The 18317-nt window shown below is 42.3% G+C and overlaps 1 protein-coding gene and 1 non-coding gene across 2 annotated transcripts; one reads left to right on the top strand and one right to left on the bottom strand.

Annotated features, from left to right (window-relative positions):
* Window positions 1–1476: 1476 nt before the first annotated feature.
* TRNAV-GAC (transfer RNA valine (anticodon GAC)) lies at window positions 1477–1552 on the bottom strand. The gene has a single exon. It is a non-coding gene; the product is annotated as a tRNA-Val (tRNA).
* Window positions 1553–2755: 1203 nt separating this feature from the next.
* Window positions 2756–18302, top strand: SPATA31H1 (SPATA31 subfamily H member 1). Its single transcript, XM_066372732.1, has 7 exons — window positions 2756–2896; window positions 6365–6443; window positions 6996–7050; window positions 7630–7710; window positions 8111–9880; window positions 10991–12961; window positions 13040–18302. The coding sequence occupies exons 1-7, from the start codon at window positions 2756–2758 to the stop codon at window positions 18300–18302; spliced, it is 9360 nt and encodes a 3119-aa protein (XP_066228829.1).
* Window positions 18303–18317: the final 15 nt, after the last annotated feature.

Raw genomic sequence — 18317 nt, 5'->3', positions numbered from 1 at the left:
TACTCAATCTGCCAGGGATGCCGTACTGCAATTTAAAATTGGTGTGCCAATTATCATGTTGCAAAATATCAACCAGCCAAAGCTTTGCAATGGCACACGGCTTGCAGTAAAAAAATTAATGAGCGCCTGACCTGTGGTGGCGCAGTGGATAAAGCGTCGACCTGGAAATGCTGAGGTCGCCAGTTCGAAAAAAATTAAAGAGCAACTTCGTAGAAGCAACAATCTTTTTTTTTTTTTTAAGATTTTATTTATTCATTATAGAGAGGAGAGAGAGAGAGAGAGAGAGAGAGAGAGAGAGAGAAGGGGGGAGGAGCAGGAAGCATCAACTCCCATATGTGCCTTGACCAGGCAAGCCCAGGGTTTCGAACCAGCGACCTCAGCGTTTCCAGGTTGACGCTTTATCCACTGCGCCACCACAGGTCAGGCCAGAAGCAACAATCTTGACAGGACCTTTCAAAGATGAAGATGTCCTCATTCCTCGCATTCCTATGATTCCAACAACTATGCCATTTCAATTTAAAAGATTGCAGTTCCCAGTTCAATTGGTGTTTGCAATCACCATCAACAAAGCTCTGGGCCAATCTTTAGAATTGTGCGGTTTAGATCTAGACATAGATTGCTTCTCACATGGACAATTATATGTTGTGTGTTCTAGAGTCAGCAAACCAGACAATCTATATCTGCACAGACAATGGAACAACAGAAAATATTGTATATCCACAAGCATTGTGAAATTAAACATATTAGAAATGTGCGCTTTCTCTTTTCTTTCTTTTCCATTTAACCAGACTGAGCCACAGCAACGCGTGGCCGGGTACAGCTAGTGAAATAATAAAAATGAATGAATATCAGCTATACAAAAGATATAGTATGAACTACTCTCAAACATAATGGTGAATTAATATTTAAGACGCAAAGAATACATTGTTATATACCGTACATATAGAAAAAGGTTCTTATCAACCTGTACCTAATATTGTAAGAACCCAAACTGTACCTCTAGCCCAATCTTTTCTTAGAACACTGGGCTGGCATGTAGCTAGCACCTGCCATATAATGTGTGGCCAATATGACAAGTCTCATTCTTTTTTTTTTGACAGAGACAGAGAGAGAGTCAGAGAGTGGGACAGTCAGGAAGGAAGAGAGATGAGAAGCATCAATTCTTCATTAAAGCATCTTAGTTGTTCATTGATTACTTTTTTTCCCCTGAAGTTGGAAACGGGGAGGCAGTCAGACTCCCGCATGCACCCGACCGGGATCCACTGGGCATGCCCACCAGGGGTGATGCTCTGCCCATCTGGGGCATTGCTTTGTCGCAACCAGAGCCATTCTAGCGCCTGAGGCAGAGGCCTTAGAGCCATCCTCAGCGCCCGGGCCAACTTTGCTCCAATGGAGCCTTGGCTGTGGGAGGGAAGAGAGAGACAGAGAGGAAAGAGAGGGGGAGGGGTGGAGAAGCAGATGGGCGCTTCTCCTGTGTGCCCTGGCCGGGAATCGAACCCGGGACTCCTGCACGTCAGGCCGATGCTCTACCACTGAGCCAACCGGCCAGGGCCTCACTGATTACTTTTTAATATGTGCCTTGACCAGGGGGCTACAGCAGAGCAAGTGATCCCTTGCTCAAGCCAGCGACCTTGGGCTCAAGCCAGTGACCTTGAGCTTCAAGTTAGCGACCATGGGGTCATGTCTCTGATCCCATGCTCAACCCAGCGATCCTGCACTCAAGCTGGTGAGCCCCTGCTAAAGCCATGACCTCTGGGTTTTGAACCTGGGTCCTCTGTGTCCTAGTCTGATGCTCTATCCACTGCGCCACTGCCTGCTCAGGCACAACAAATCTTATTCTTTATAATTACAATCTGTATAGTGACTACAGACTATTTCATAATATAGATATACCATATTTATTTAACCCCTTCCTAATGAGCTTTGCAAGAATATTACTTTGGCTGTGCCAACAGAATGAAAATTCTGTAAGGTGAGAGACCATGTTTGTCTTCTTCTAAAACTGTTCCTGCTATTCAATAATTAATTGATTTCCCAGATTAACTTTCCTATAAAAAAAAAAATGTGTTGGTCAGTTTGATGAATCTTTGTTAGAGCATATATCGATTCCTTGCAAATTTTGTTTACAGTGAATTAAGCCTAGAGAAGCCAGTCAATTGAGTGTAACAAAAAAATAAATCTTCTCGACTTGGAAAATTAGACCATGGATTCTGGAATACAGTGATCCTCTAGGGTCATTTAATTTCCCTATGTGACACCTCTTCTTTGTCTCAATGCAACAGCAACAAGGAAACATGTCAGGCCTTATAGTTGGGAAACGCTATATCTCATATTTTCTGAGAGCACCTACCTAAAATATCCTAGCTTCCTTAAATGTACTTGACCCATTGTAATTTGTGATTTGGAACATATCTTGACCTCTACGGAATAACTGGATCCAGAGAAGATGTTTATAGGGCAGGGCAGGCCACTTGGGAGTCCTGCTTCTTTGAAACCTTGAATTCAGACTCTCTGCACTATGACAAGTTTTTCAGCCTAGACCTAGAAGAGTGTAAAAGCTTTGGTTGTCAGAGCAAAGACCAGGGCAGCTGCTGGAAGGAGCAGCAGATGAGCATGGCTCAGAGAAGAGACTCAAACAACATGCACAGTGGCTGAATCCCGTCAGGCTTACCTTGAAATGCCCATTGTGATGTCATACGGAGTCACAGCCTTGAGAGAGAAAACTGTTAGATTGAGAGGGGCATGGGGTTGAGTAATGGCCCTGATATGGGGGGCCTTCCCATTGCCATCACATGTCAGCCTTCTACTATTATTTGGTCTCCTTGTTTGGGGGCTTTGGGTGCTGTTTTCTGGGAAACATAACAGGGAGCAGGTGGCAGCAGAGACAGACTCCAAGGTATGTAGTGCAACAACAGTCTTGAAACTCATTGCTCCCTGCCCCTGCTCCTGAATCCATAGAAATTCCTACATTTTGGGCCATGGGGAAATTGGATGGGGGGAAGAGGGAAACTGAGATAGTGCTTTTGGATGTCCTCTTTATCATTCACAATCCTTTTCCCTTCAATTCATTTCATCAAACCTTGAGCACCTATTATACGACAGGATATGATGGGATACTAGACATTGAAGAAGAATAAAATACTATCCCTACCTTCTAGGAGCTTGAAATGAAGATGGGGAGATAGCACAAATATATACATGACTCAAGGAAAGAGGAACTGATAAAATTTAATAGAATTATAAATATTGCTTAAGAGAGAGGAAACAAAAAATATTTTGAACTAGGGTGATCTATGCTTCTGAGAGAGCTCAATTTGTGTTGCACTTCAGAGAAAGGGCAGGATTTTGAAGGTGGATAGAGTGGGTGGAGGAGAGTAGTAGAAGATTCTTCAGACAGAAGGAATATATTGGGAAAAAGTATGGGAATCAGAGAGTGCTGGAGATGTTCAAGGAGAGGTGAAGACACCTATCTGAATAGAGTGTAGAAGTATAGGGAACTCAATGAGAGAAAAGGTTGGAAAATTGATAGAGGTCACATTGTAGAAGTCTTCAAATGCCAGACTGACTACTTTGTAGTATAAATATTCTGTATGCAACTGAAAGGCATCACAATTTTTAAAGCCAGGTAAAAATGTGCTTAGATCTGTACCTTAGAGCTGTGCTTCTCATGCCTGACCAAGCGGTGGCGCAGGGGATAGAGCGTTGGACTGGGACACCGAGGACCCAGCTCGAAACCCTGAGGTGGCTGGCTTGAGCATGGATTCATCCAGCTTGAGCACAGGGTCCCTGGCTTGAGCATGGGATCATAGACATGACCCCATGGTCGCTGGCTTGAGCAAGTGGTCACTCACTCTGCTGTACAAGGCACAGATGAGAAAGCAATCAATGAACAACTGAGGTGCTGCAACAAAGAACTGATGCTTCTCATCCTTCTCCCTTCCTGTCTGTCTGTCCCTCTCTCTGTCTCTTAAATAAAATAAAATACACACATAAAAACTTTAATGTGCATATGAATCACCTAGATATCTTTTTAAAGAGCACATTCTGATTTAGGTGTGGGGTAGGAACTGAAAGTCTGCATTTCTAACAAGCTCTCAGGTGATGCTCCTACTGTTGAGTGAGCCTTGAAAATATGAACTTTTTCCAGCCTGGAGCATAGACCCTGGCTCAACATAACAAAAACGTAATACACACAAAATCTCCCTAAATCGATTGTGTCATTCTGCTAAAAGTAACTAAACAATCAAACAAAACCTTATAGCATTCCAATGCTCACATCAGCATTTCCCAACCTTTTCTGAGTCTCAAACTTCTTTTCTTTTCTTTTTTTATATGATTTTTTTTTTTTTTTGCATTTTTCCGAAGCTGGAAACAGGAAGGCAGTCAGACAGACTCCCGCATGCACCCGACCAGGATCCACCCAGCATGCCCACCAGGGGGCGATGTTCTGCCCATCTGGGGCATCACTCTGTTGCGACCAGAGCCATTCTAGCGCCTGAGGCAGAGGCCATGGAGCCATCCTCAGCGCCCGGGCCATCTTTGCTCCATTGGAGCCTCGGCTGCGGGAGGAGAAGAGAGAGACAGAGAGGAAGGAGAGGGGGAGGGGTGGAGAAGCAAATGGGCACTTCTCCTGTGTGCCCTGGCCGGGAATCAAACCTGGGAGACTCCTGCACGCCAGGCCGACACTCCACCACTGAGCCCACCGGCCAGGGCCTCTTTTTTTTTTTTTTAGTGAGAGAGACAGAGAGAGGGAGAGACAGACAGGAAGAAGAGAGTTGAGAAGCATCAGTTCTTCATTGTGGCATCTTAGTTGTTCATTGATTATCACCTGTGCTTTGATTGGGGAGCTACAGCAGAGCGAGTGATCCTTTGCTCAGGCCATTAGCCTTGGGCTTCAAGCCAGCGACCTTTTGGCTCAAGCCAGCGACCATGGGGTCATGTCTATGATCCCATGCTTAAGGTAGCAATCCCGTGCTCAAACTGGTGAACCCATCCTCAAGCTGGCAACCTTGGGGTTTTGAACCTGGGTCCTCTGCCTCCCAGTCCAACACTCTATCCTTTGCACCACTGGCTAGTCAGGCTAAAAATTCTTTCATGTCATAATTTGTCAACCCACTTAGGAATTTTTTTTTTTTTTACAGAGACAGAGAGAGAGAGTTAGAGAGAAGGATAGACAGGGACAGACAGACAGACAGATGAGAAGCATCAATTATTAGTTTTTCTTTGTGCGTTGCAACACTTTAGTTGCTCATTGGTTGCTTTCTCATATGTGCCTTGACCTCGGGCCTTCAGCAGACTGAGTAACCCCTTGCTCGAACCAGCGACCTTGGGCTCAATCTGGTGAGCTTTTGCTCAAACCAGATGAGCCCGCACTCAAGCTGGCGACCTCGGGGTCTTGAACCTGGGTCTTTCGCATCCCAGTCTGACGCTCTATCTACTGCGCCACTGCCTGCTCAGGCCCCCTTAGGAATATTTTTTTTTATAAATAAAGTTTTATTAATTTTAATGGGGTGACATCAATAAATCAGGGTACATATATTCAAAGAAAACATGTCCAGGTTATCTTGTCATTCAATTATGTTGCATACCCATCACCCAAGGTCAGATTGTCCTCTGTCAACTTCTATCTAGTTTTCTTTGCCCCTTAGGAATTTAAAAATCATTTTGTCCCATTTTCCATAATATATGATGTGATTTTAGGTAAATACTACAATTTTCAGATTGTACACTGCTCTTGTATTGAAATAAAACTGATTTTGTATCCTGTTGATATTGTATCCTGTAACTTCACTAAATTCATTTATAACTCTAACAGTTTGTGTGTATTCATTAGGATTTTCAGTAAATCAGATTGTCATCTGTGAATAGAGATAGTTTTACTTTTTCCTTTCTAATTGGATGCTTTTTATTTCTTTTTCTTACAAAATTGCTCTGATCAGAGTAACCTTCTGCTGATTTTCCAAATTTCAATACAAATGGCAATTTCTTAAGTAATTCTTCTCTTCTCTCCCATTTACTGATAGCAGTTAATGACTATCCTCTGTATTCCCTAGCACTTATATTTCTATTCATTTACCGCACCATATTGCAATTTACCTGTTTAGAGATCTCTTTTCCCTACTAGTGTAAGTTCCTAGAATACAGAGATCATATTTATATTTGTAGTCTTGGCACCCCACACAATACCAAGAAATTAGTAAGTACTCAGTAAATGATTCATGGATAAATAAGTGAGGTGGTAACTATTGTTGTGGTTATGGATGGCAATCATATCAATATTTATGTCTATAAAATAAAATGTACTGTCAATAAATTCTTTAACCTAGAAATTACCTGATTTTTTATTCTTTTTGTGCCTCTTTAGACTTCAAAGCAGCATAGATCAAAGAAGATCCAGAAATTCACAGGTCAGAAAGATCCTATACTTCATGCTTCAGCTCAAGGCTAGTGACAACTGAGTGTGGAATGCTTGAAGACTTTAGCCTTTAAGAGCTGGTGGAGAGCAGGAGGTTGAAAAAGATTTGGTTAATGAAAGAAGTGTGCTTATTCTTTCCATGCTTCCTTTCCTCCTTTCATTTTGTGTAAAGCTCAAGGTATCAGGAAAGAAACTTGGTGAAAATGGACAATGGAGAAGGGGTAATTTCCAAGAGTTTGGTGTGGAAAGTTTCAGTACCTTTTATCCCTACCATAGATACTGGATGGACTCCTTTGGAGGAAGAGATGTGTATTATGATCTCTGTTTCCCACACACCAACTCCCTACTACCATGATTCCTGCTTTTTCCAATTGCTTACATCTATACTACATGGTAAAGGCAGCATTGGATAGTTTAAAAAATAAACTTGAGACTTAGATTAAAACTAAGTTCTACCACTAATTAGCTTTATGATCTTGGGCATGACTTCATCTTTGTTTCCTTATTTGTAAAATAAGGGGCTTGGACTAGGTGATATCAATAGTCATAATACTAATAGATTCTTTACCTCTACTCCCAGGTCAACAGTGGGAAGAAAATCTCACAATGGGTTGCATTAAAACTAACCTGACATGGTGAGTAAAATCCACCTTCACTGTGTCTATCTGGAACTCTGCTTTACTTCCCACATTATCACAGCTGTCTCCTTTCTAAGTTATGTGTCTCTTCTTATTGGTTTCCTTATCAGTACTTTTGTGTGTGTGTGTGTGTATGTATTTTTCTGAAGCTGGAAACGGGGAGAGACAGTCAGACAGACTCCCGCATGAGCCCGACCGGGATCCACCCGGCACGCCCACCAGGGGGCGACGCTCTGCCCACCAGGGTGCAATGCTCTGCCCCTCCGGGTCATCGCTCTGTCGCGACCAGAGCCACTCTAGTGCCTGGGGCAGAGGCCAAGGAGCCATCCCCAGCGCCTGGGCCATCTTTGCTCCAATGGAGCCTTGGCTGCGGGAGGGGAAGAGAGAGACAGAAAGGAAGGAGAGGGGGAGGGGTGGAGAAGCAGATGGGCGCCTCTCTTGTGTGCCCTGGCCGGGAATCGAACCCGGGACCCCTGCACGCCAGGCTGACGCTCTATCACTGAGCCAACCGGCCAGGGCCCTTATCAGTACTTTTAATATTACTTCAATTACACTGACATACTCTTTTTCATCCAGCTTTACAGGACTCCCTGAAGGATGGACCCAGGAATGTCTATTATATCTTCAACATATCTTACAACATCTGGAAAGTGCAAGGTCAGGGAATATAGTTTCTGAGTGGGGATTGAAGATGGTAGTGCTTTTAAGAGGGAGAAGAGAAGAGGGTGTAGGAGAGAGAAAGGGAGATAAGGAAGAAGGGAGGGAGTGGGAAAAGAGAGTGAGTGAGTGAGTTAGTTTTGGCAATGGGGAAAAGTTCTGGGTTCAAAGGAAGCTTAAAAACCACTTGTCTGTTGATCATTTCTGATTGGAATGTGACAAATTCCTCCCTTTGTCCTTGTGAAAGAATTCTTTCTATAAGTAATCGATTTTGGGGAAAGCAACCTTTTGTTGTTTTTGTTGTTCTCCCTCAGTCCAAAATATTTTGCATTTGAAATTGTCATTATTTTTCCCTTTTTCTATTTCAAAGCAAAACAAAACTTTTCTCTTTACTTCTTAGATCAGCTCTTATAGAATCATACTTGCCTGAACCACAGGATATGATTTCTTCCTCCACCTCCTCTGATCTTGTGACTCAGGACTCTACTATCTACAGCACCTCCTCTGGATCACCATGCAACAATTCCAGTTTGTCTCACTTTTCTGTCTTTTCTGAAGAAACAACCTGGCAATTCCAGAACCATAGTTTACCTTCTTTACCAGAAAAGCAAACATTTGTGTTCAAGAACCAAGGCACATCCTTGCCTCCTTTTCAGCTCTCGGAGTTTGAGAAATCAAAACTGCTTCAGAATTTGGCAGCTCTTACACCCTTAAGACCTCAAAGCTCTTTCATCAACTCTATTTTTGAATACCCAGACTTCTGCAAACAGGTGAAAACAAAAGATGAGAGGAGAAAAAATCATTTGAAATCAGATCATCAGCCAAATTCTATTTTCAAGGAGAGACCATTCTCAGGGTGGGCTCAAATCCAGCTCTCTCCTTCAGCTAAGGGGAAGTTAGAGGAACATATGGCTTGGAAGGTTTGTACTTTGCAGAAGAAAACAGTACCTCTGCCTGTGAGGGAATCACAGGCAATGCAGAATTATTTAACTGAGGTGCAAGAAAGCATCCCTGAACCAGAGAAGCCCCAAATCCAGTTATCTATGCCCATTCATCAAAGCATTGAGCAAAATATCAACAATAAATTCCCAAACCTTCCAATATTTCAGCTCCATGTAAACAGTGGAGTGGAATCTGGATTAAATAGAATGGAAACAAAAAGTTCACAATCACTTATCCCAGATAAGCAGTCACAACCTGGGGATGGCCCCCAAATCCTTAGACCTGAGCTTTTAGTTACATCAATGGACACTCTACCTCCCAAAAGTTTAGAAGTTGACACAATTCAAAAGGAACCCACTTTACTGCAGAAGGACCCAAAACATGTGCTAGAGCTTAGTATAGAGCAGAGGGTAATAGATCTTCCAGAAAAAAGTATACAGCAGCATGAGACCCAACTGACTGCAGAATTGACTCCAAGGCCACCATATCAAGTCACTGATAGCATAATGGTAACTCCACTGGCATTACTTCAAGTCATGGGCTCAAGGGGGATGAGCCCAGAATCACATTCAGAAGTGATAGACTCTGTGGGTTTGTTTCCACAGCCAAATGAAGCTGTGAAATCAATGGAAACAGTGAGTATAAGCTCAAAATCAGCATATCAGGTCATTGAATCAATGGAGGTAACCCCAAGACCTCAGCATCAAGTTGAAGAATCAGAAAAGATGACCTCAAGACCACTCAGTCAAGTCACAAATCATATGAAGGTAACTCCTGAAGCATTGCTTCAAGTCATGGATTCAATGGGGATGATTAAAAAATCACACCCACACATCATAGAATCAATAGGAATGATCCCAACACCAGAATATCAAGTCAAAGAGTCAGTGAAAAAGAATACATTGTTGGACCATCAAGTCATACAATCAGGAAAGATAAGTCCAAGGCTACAGCATACAAAAATGGAAACTGTGAAAATGATGCCAGGGCCTCAGCAAAAAGTTATTAAATCAATGAGTATAACTTCAAAGCCACAAATTCAAGACACAGAATCACTAAAAATTATTCCAGGCCCAATATGTCAAAACACAAAATCAGTGGAAGTGATGCTCAGGCCATTCCATCAAGTCATGGATATCATAAAAGTAACTTCAGTGGAACTATTACAAACTATGGATCTCATGGGAATAAGTCCGCCAACACAGGCAGATGGTACAAAATCTGGGGGTTCACAGACTCCTATTTCAAATTTGACCCCAATGGCAATTCAACCAGATGATATGACGTCTTCCAGTTCTCCTACTACTATTGACCCATCTGGAATTAGAAAGTCTGTGGGTGTACCTCCAAAGCCACCTCCTAAAGTCATGGAATCAGTAGTGATGCCATTACATCAATCCATACATTCTCTAAAGGTAACCCCAATAGCACTGGAGTCAGCCATGGGAATGATAACAGAACCACAGTCACAAATTGTAGAAACTCATGATCTGACCCCAAGACCAGTATCTCAAGTCAAGGAATCTCTAGAGTTGGCTCCTGGGCCATGGATTCAAGTGGTAGACTCTGTGAGGATGACTCCACAACCATATCATCAAGGCACAGAATCTATGGCATTAACTTCAGTACCACCTCAAGACATGGAATCTTTGAGGCTGACCCCATGTCATCAAATCCTGGAATATTCAGAGATGAGCCCAAGGCAAAGCCATCAAGTTAGAGAAACTATGGGATTGACCTCTGACACATGGCTACAAATGAAGAAATCTGTTGAGTTGACACAGTCACATCATCAAAAAATGGAATCTTTAGGGACAGTCCCAAAGTCACTGGGCCAAGGTACAGAATCTACGGGAATGAATGAAAAACCATTGCATCAAGTTACAAAATCTTCAGTAATGACTATAACATCACTGTTTCCAGGTGTGAAAACTATGGAGGCAAAGCCAATGCCACAACTTAGAGTTACAGATTCTGTGAAGTTATCTCCAGGGTGGCCAAACATAAAATCTGAGAAACAGACCATGGGACCAGGGTTGCAAAGTATAAAATCTGTAGATACAAACACAGGTTCAATCTCACAAACAATAAAATATGGACAACAGATCCCAACTGTGAACTCTACAGAATTGGCCACAGAACTTCAACAACAAAGTGTAAAATATGATGAGTTGACCCCCATACCACAGCTGCAAAGTGGGAAATCTGTGCAGTCCTACCCAGGATCTCAGCTTCATGGTGAGAAATCTATCCAATTGACCCTAGGACTGCAACAGCAAAGTGAAAAACCTGCTAAGTTAGCCCCAATACCACAGTTGCAAAGTAGGAAATCTATAAATTTGACCTCCAGCTCACAGTTACAAGATATGAAATATGTTCATTTGACCCTACCACCAGAGTTGACCCCAAGACCACAACAGGAAGATATGAAATCTGTGGAGTTGGCCCCAATGACATGTTTACAAGATATAATATCTGAGGAGATAACCCAAGTACTATTGCTTAAAAATGTGAAAACTCCTCAAATAGTAGAATGTACAAAGTTGATTCCTGAGACACAGGTAGAAGGTTTGAAATATGAGAAACTGATCCCAGGGATACACATTCCAGCAGTAAAATCTGTAGGGCTGGGCTCCAAACCAAATCATCAAGCCACAGAACCTGAAAGATTGACACCCTGGCATCAAGCTTCAGAATCTTTAGGGATGATTTCAGAGCTAGGATATCAAGAAACAGAAGCAAAGTTGACCTCTGACATTTGTCACCACAAGGAAGAATCTGTGGGTTTGACACAATCATCTTTAGGAAATACCCCAGGGCCATGGGGCCATGCTTCAAAATCTAGGCAGATGAACTTAATGTCATTTCAAGGTACTCCTGAGACAAAGCTCCAAAGTGTAAAAACCATGGGGAATATTCCAATGTCACAACATACAATACAAGAATCTCTGAAGTTGGTACCAGGACCAGAGATGCAAGGTAGGAAATCAGAGGTGTTGATTCCAGACTCCCGAAGTATTAAGTTTATTCTGAATCCAGGACCATATTCTGAAGTAATAAACTATGAGGAGTTGATCTCAGGACCACAATTTCAAAGTGTGAAATCTGTGCCGTTGACCTCAGAACAACAACCCCAGAGTATAAAACTTGATCCAGCTCCATTAGTGGTAGGATCTAAAGAGTTTATTACTGTACCAAGACCACAGCCCAAGAAAGTCAAGTCCAGGCAGTTAGGTCCAGAGCCACAATTACAGGATGTGAAATATGTTAATTTAATCCAACAGTCAACTACTACTAAAGCAGTAGAACCTGAGAACCTGACACAAGATGCAGTGCTACAAAGTATGCCATCAGAGGACTTGACTGTAGGGCCACAGTCACAAAGCGTCAGATTTTCAAAGTTATGTCCAGGGCCACGTTTTCAAGGAGAAAAATCTGTAGATTTAATCTCAGGGCCCCCACACCATGATGTGAAATCTGATGAATTGACTCCAGTTTCCCCAATGCAAGAAATCAAATTATCAGATTTTATCTTACAGCCAAAGCATCAAAGTGTTGTATCTGTAGAGTCTACTTCTGGACCACAACCACAATGTATGAACTGTGTGGAACTAAACTCAGGACTATGCTTGAAAGATGCTACATTTTCTGACTTGACCCCAGAACTAAAGCATCAAGGTTCCAACCATGTGCAGTTTATAGAAGAAATACAGATTCAAGATATAAAGTCTACAGGGTTTGTTGCAAAGTCACCTTCACAGTTAAGCCACGTTGAAAGTATGAAATCTGTTGAAGGGTCACAATTTCACAACATGAAATCTGTGAAATTGAACTCAGAAATACAATTTCAATGTGAGAAATCTGAAGAACTCAAACTAAGGCCAAGGAAGCAAGATATCAGGTTTTCTGAATTGACTTCAGGGCCCTTACAGTCATCCCCAGAAACACAGGTTCAAGGTGTAAAGTCTCTAGTGCTTACACAAGAACCACAGCTTCCAGAGGTGAAATTTGGGGTATTAAGCCAAGGGTCACAGTTACAAAGTGATAAAACTAGAGAGTTTAGCTCTCCACGACACTTGAATAGTATGAAGTCATCTGAGTTGACTCTTCAAGGTGTGAAATCTGAGGATTTCAACTCTGGATCACAGTGGCAAGGTCTAAAATCTTCTAAATTGCCACCTGAGATAACATCCCAAGAGATGAAATTTACTGAGTTAAATCCCAGCTCACAGATGCAAGATACAACATTTTCTAAATTGACCATAGGGACAAAGATTCAAGGTGTTACATCTATAGATTTCAACCCTGGGTCATTGTTACAAGGTATGAAATCTTCTGAAGGGACCTCAAAGACAAAGCTTCATGATGTAAAACATAAAAAACTCAGTCCCCAGTTGCAAGATGTGAAATCTTCTGAGCTGAAACAGGGGACAAAGCTTGAAAAAGTGAAATCAGCAGAATACAAGTCAGGGCCACAGTTGCAAGATATAAAATCTTCTAGATTAATCATGGGTATAAAGCTTCAAGATGTAAAACCTATGAATTTCATGTCTGGACGACATTTGCAGGGTATGAAATCTTCTGAAGTAATCCCAAATGACAAGCTTCAAGATGTAAAGTGTGTAGAACTGGAACCTAGTCCAAAGTTACACAGTGAGAAATCTGATTTGACTGTGGAGAGGAAGTTTCCAGGTGTGAAATCTGTAGAGTTAGATTCAGGTTCATGGTTACAAGACATAAAATGTTCTGACTTGATCATGGGTATAAAGCTTCAAGATGTAAAATCTATGGGGTTCAATTCTAGACCATACTTTCAAGGTTTAAAATCTTCTGAAGTGATCCCAGGGACAAAGCTTCAAAATGTAAACTCCTTAAGATGCAACCATGGTCCAAAGTTACAAGGTGGAAAATCTGATTTAACCCAGAGGAAGAAGTGTCAAGGTGAGCAATCTGTGGAGTTCAACTCTGGACCACAGAGACAAGATGAGAAACCTGATTTGACATTAGAGTGGAGCCTTGATGATTTAAAATCTGCCGAGTTAAAACCTGTTTCACATTTACAAGTTGTGACATCTGAGTTAATACCAAAGACACAGCTTCAAAGTGAAGAATCTGTGGATTTCATCACCAGGCCAATGTGGCGAGATATGAAATCTTTTGAATCGATTATAGACACAAAGGTACAAGATGTTAAATCTTTGGGGTTTAACTCAGCCCCACATGGTAGAAAATTGTCTATGTTGACACAAGGCACACATCTCCAAGGTGTGAAATCTATGGAATTCAACCCTGAGGCAAATTTACAAGGTGTGGAAGCTTCTGAGTCCATACAGCTTCAAATAATGAACTCTACAGTGGTCAATGATGGCTCAAAATTTCAGGTTACAAAACCCTCGGAGTTGGCCTTGGAATCAAAGGTTCACAGAGTGATAAGTTCTGAGTTCAATGCTGGAAAGCAGTGGCAAGATGAGAAATCTACATTAAATCCAGGGCAAGAGCTTCAAAATGGAAAATTTATGGTGTCCAATTCTGGGCCATATTTGCAAAATATAAAGTCTTCAGAATTATGTGAAGGGACAAAGCTTCAAGATATGAAATCTATTAAATTCAGTCCTGAGCAACAGATGCAAGATGTGAAATCTTCTGAGTTGTGCCTGGGAACAAGGCTTCAAGGTATGCATGCTGCAGAGTTCAATGCTGGGTCACAATTGCAAGAGACAAGATCTGAATTAAGCACAAAGATGATGCTTTCAGATGAGCCATTTCTGGAATTCAAGCATAAACTTACATTGCAAGGTGGGAAATTCTCTGAACTTAATCCAGTGCCACAGCTTCAATGTGTAAATTTTATAGCATTCAACACTGGGCCAGAGTTGCAAGGTCTAGAATCTTCTGAGTTGACTCTTGGGTCAGAGCTTCAAGGTACAGAATCTAAGGTGTTTTGCCTTGGGCCACATTTTCAAGGTATGAATTCTTCCTCATTCATTTCAGAACCCAAACTTAAGTGTGTAAATTCTACTGGTTGCAACCCTGGGCCACATTTGCAAGGTGTGAACTCTTCTGAATTAACTTCAGTTTCAGATCTTCAAGGTATAAAGTCTTCTGAGTTGAATCCAGAGACAGAGATTCAAAATGAGACATCTATGGTGTTCAACACTGGACCACAATGGCAAGGTTTGAAATCTAATTTGACTCCAGAGTCAAAGTTTCTAGGTGTAGCACCTATGAAATGCAATCCTGGGCCACAGATGCAGTGTGAAAATTCTTGTGAGTTGAATCCAGGGCCAAAATTACAATGTATAAATTCTACCGGATGCCATCCTGGGCCACTCTTGCAAGGTATAAAACCTTTTGAGTTGACTTCAGGGACAAAATTTCAAGGTACAATGACAACAGAGTTCAACTTTGGCCCAAAGCTGCAACCTGTGAATTCTGAGTTGAATTCAGAATCAGAACTTCAATGCATAAACTCTATAAAGTTTAATCCAGGGCCATATATACAAGGTATGAAACCTTCTGAATTGAACCCTGGGCCAGAGTCTCAAGGCACAAAGACTATTTTCTTTAATCCTGAACCATATTTGCAAGGTATAAAATCTTCTAAGTTAACCCAAGGGATAAAGTTTCCAGATGTCCAAGTTTCGAACTATCTTGGGTCACAGCAACAAGCTGGACAATCTGTTTTGTGTCCTCAGTCAAATGGTGCAAAATCTGTGTTACCAGAGCCACTGCTTGAAGATATAAATTCTGTGAAGATGAACAAAGAGCAATTGCTTTGTGGTGCAAATTCTGTAAAATTGATTTCCTCTGAGCTGCAGGACTTAAGAGAGAAGGTGTGTGCACTGGAGTCATGTTTTCAAAAAGAGAGACTGGTGGAGTTATATCCAGGGTTAAAAACTGAAGTAAAATCTGACAAGACAACTAACATTGTAGAAAACCCCCATTCTGAGATCCCAAGCATGGATTTCACAACTAAGGAGAGGATTCAAATGAAGCAGGTGGCAAAGTTACAGAACTCACTCCAGGGCCTCTTCCAACATCCACCACAAAGCTGGAGATCATCATCTAGGAATTTCCAGGCAGTACTGGGGGCTCGAAAAGGCCTTACCTCGTCTGTCCTGGGAAGACAACAGAATATCTGGGAGAATCATGCCTGGAAGCAGAGACTACCTAGAAAATATCTTTCCAATATGCTAATGCTAGGGAATGTCTTGGGGACCACTATGGAAAGGAAGCTTTGTTCTCAAACATCTTTAACTAAAAGAGCCACTGCAGATACCCATCAACTTATTCAGAATTTATTTGGAGTTCCAGCTGAATTGATGAAATTTCCTCAGAGTCTGCTAGAGACAAGTCAAGGTACTATTTCCCAGGCTTCCATGGTCAAAAACTACATTCAGAGACATACTTCATGCCATGGTCATAAGAATAGAATGGCCTTAAGGATGTGGACACGTGGTTCTATGTCCTCCATAATACAGCAATACTCTGGAACGAGAGTGATAATAAAGAAAACAAACTTAAAGCTCAGTGATATACCTGAGGAAGCCATTCAGCACCTGCCCATTTCATATACAGGGGGCCAGATCCCTGACCCAGGAAATCCAGAGTCTGCCTTCAATACATTTTTCACTGTGAAAGATCCTGTTCCAGTAGAAGAGAATGAGAATTTACAGAATGTTTCACAAACAAGGATTTTTGAGTCACAACATCCCCTCAAGCCAACTTATCTTTCCCAGGCCAAGACTGACTTCTCAGAACAGTTCCAGATGCTACAGGATTTGCAGCTAAAAATAGCAGCAAAACTGTTAAGGAGTCAAATACCCCACAATGTACCTCCACCACTATCTTCAGGTCTGGTCCTAAAATACCCTATCTGCCTACAGTGTGGCCGATGTTCAGGATTTAATTGCTGTCATAAGTTACAGGCCACTTTTGGGCCTTATCTTCTTATCTACCCACAGCTCCACCTTGTAAGCACTCCTGAAGGCCGTGGAGAGATTAGATTGCATCTTGGTTTTAGGTTACGGACTGGAAAAAGATGTCGAGTTCCCAAGTATCAAGGAAGAGACAGACCTGTTACATCAAGGAGCTCTATATCATCATCACCAAGGAAAGCTAAAATCTGTACTGGAGTTTCCAAGAGTTCTACTTCTACAATAGAGTTTTTGTCTCAGCCTTCCCCATCTCCTCCTGCTCCTGTACAAGCCCACGTTAGGCAAAAGCAATGTCGCAGCCCTGACTTAATAGGAGAGACTGATATTGAAGAGACTGGGCTCTGTGAATTCACTGAAGTTCACTCCTTATCAGAGAGTGACTCTGAAAGCAATCAGGATGAAAAATGGGCTAAAGTGAGAAGCAAAAACACCTGTGATTCAAAATATCCAACAAAAAGAATTACCAAGAGAATTAGAACACAAAGCAAAAAGTTATACACAAACTGTAGAACCACAATACAGAGTTCCTCTGGGGAATTACCAGCCCAGTTAAAAAGGAAAAGGAATGGAGCATTTCACACAACTACTGCCTCTTTAAAAAGACAACCTAAGAAATCCTCCCAACCCAAATTTATTCAACTGCTTTTTCAGGGACTAAGGAAGGCATCCCAAACAGCACACAGAATTATGGCATTTTGGGGGCAGAAGCCTGAGGAAAGGACAAGGGCAGACCAAATGCGATCAAGCAAAAACTGCCAACCAAAACAAAAAGCCACAGATTATTGCTTACTAAGAGATGTCAAAAGAGACACTATGCCAGTTGTCCAGCTCACACCAACAGACCCCACCAGTAAACAGGAGAGCATGTTGTGGGAAGAAACAGACCAATTCAGATCAGATGAACAATCACGAGGAGATAGCTCTTTCCAAACCAGACCTTTCCCACCATGTGGGCACTCAGTTTCCCCAAGAAGTACCATTTTTAAAACCATCACACTCAGACATCCTTTGGGTACCATTCAAAATGATAGTGGCAGCAGACCTGAGAAGAATTTCTACAGAAAAGAAGTCTCTAGCCCAGAGTTCAAGAACTTCAAAACAGGAACCAGAGTTGAGGCCAAAAGAAGAATCCTACATGGTACCACTATGAGGAGAACCTCACAGGGTACCCTTAAAAAGAAACTCACACATAAAAAACCAAACCACCACAGCTTCCCTGGGGAAAGAATCCCGTGTATTTTCTCTGAGAGGGGTCACCGCAGTCCCTCTCAGAGGAGCCATCGCGGTCCCTCTCAGGGGAGACATCGCCGTCTCTCTCAGGGAAGCCGTGGAAGTCCCTCTCAGAGGAGATGTCGCAGACCCTCTGAGCGGAGATGTCGCAGACCCTCGGGGAGGAGAGGATACAGTCTTTCTGCGAGAAGACAGTCCAGGCCCTCTGAGCGACGCCATCGCAGTCCCTCTAAGAGAAGACATAGTCATTCTGAGAGGAGCAGATACAGTCACTCTGAGTGGAGCCAGTACAGCCCATCTGAGAAAACCCATCACAGACCCTCTGAGAGAACTCGGCACAGCACCCTTAAGGAGCGACTGAAGCACAGCTCCCCTAGGGAGCGACCCAGACATGGTTTGTTTCAAGATTTCAAAAGTTACTTAAGTATGTCTCCCAAGGACCACACAAAAAATCCCAAAGCAGGGCAAATTCGGAGCCCGTAAGCGAGTAGATGAGAT

The sequence above is a fragment of the Saccopteryx leptura genome, chromosome 3, assembly GCF_036850995.1.
Source record: "Saccopteryx leptura isolate mSacLep1 chromosome 3, mSacLep1_pri_phased_curated, whole genome shotgun sequence".
Classification (NCBI taxonomy): Eukaryota; Metazoa; Chordata; class Mammalia; order Chiroptera; family Emballonuridae; genus Saccopteryx; species Saccopteryx leptura.
This window is presented reverse-complemented; position numbering and strand designations above follow the sequence as displayed.

Excerpts from the sequence above, each read along its gene's own strand:
- SPATA31H1 (XM_066372732.1), top strand. The coding sequence starts at position 2,756 with ATGGCCCTGATATGGGGGGCCTTCCCATTGCCATCACATGTCAGCCTT. Across the intron at positions 2,897-6,364 it reads CAGCAGAGACAGACTCCAAG|ACTTCAAAGCAGCATAGATC; the intron begins GTATGTAGTGCA and ends GTGCCTCTTTAG. Across the intron at positions 9,881-10,990 it reads GATGGTACAAAATCTGGGGG|TTTGACCTCCAGCTCACAGT; the intron begins TTCACAGACTCC and ends GAAATCTATAAA.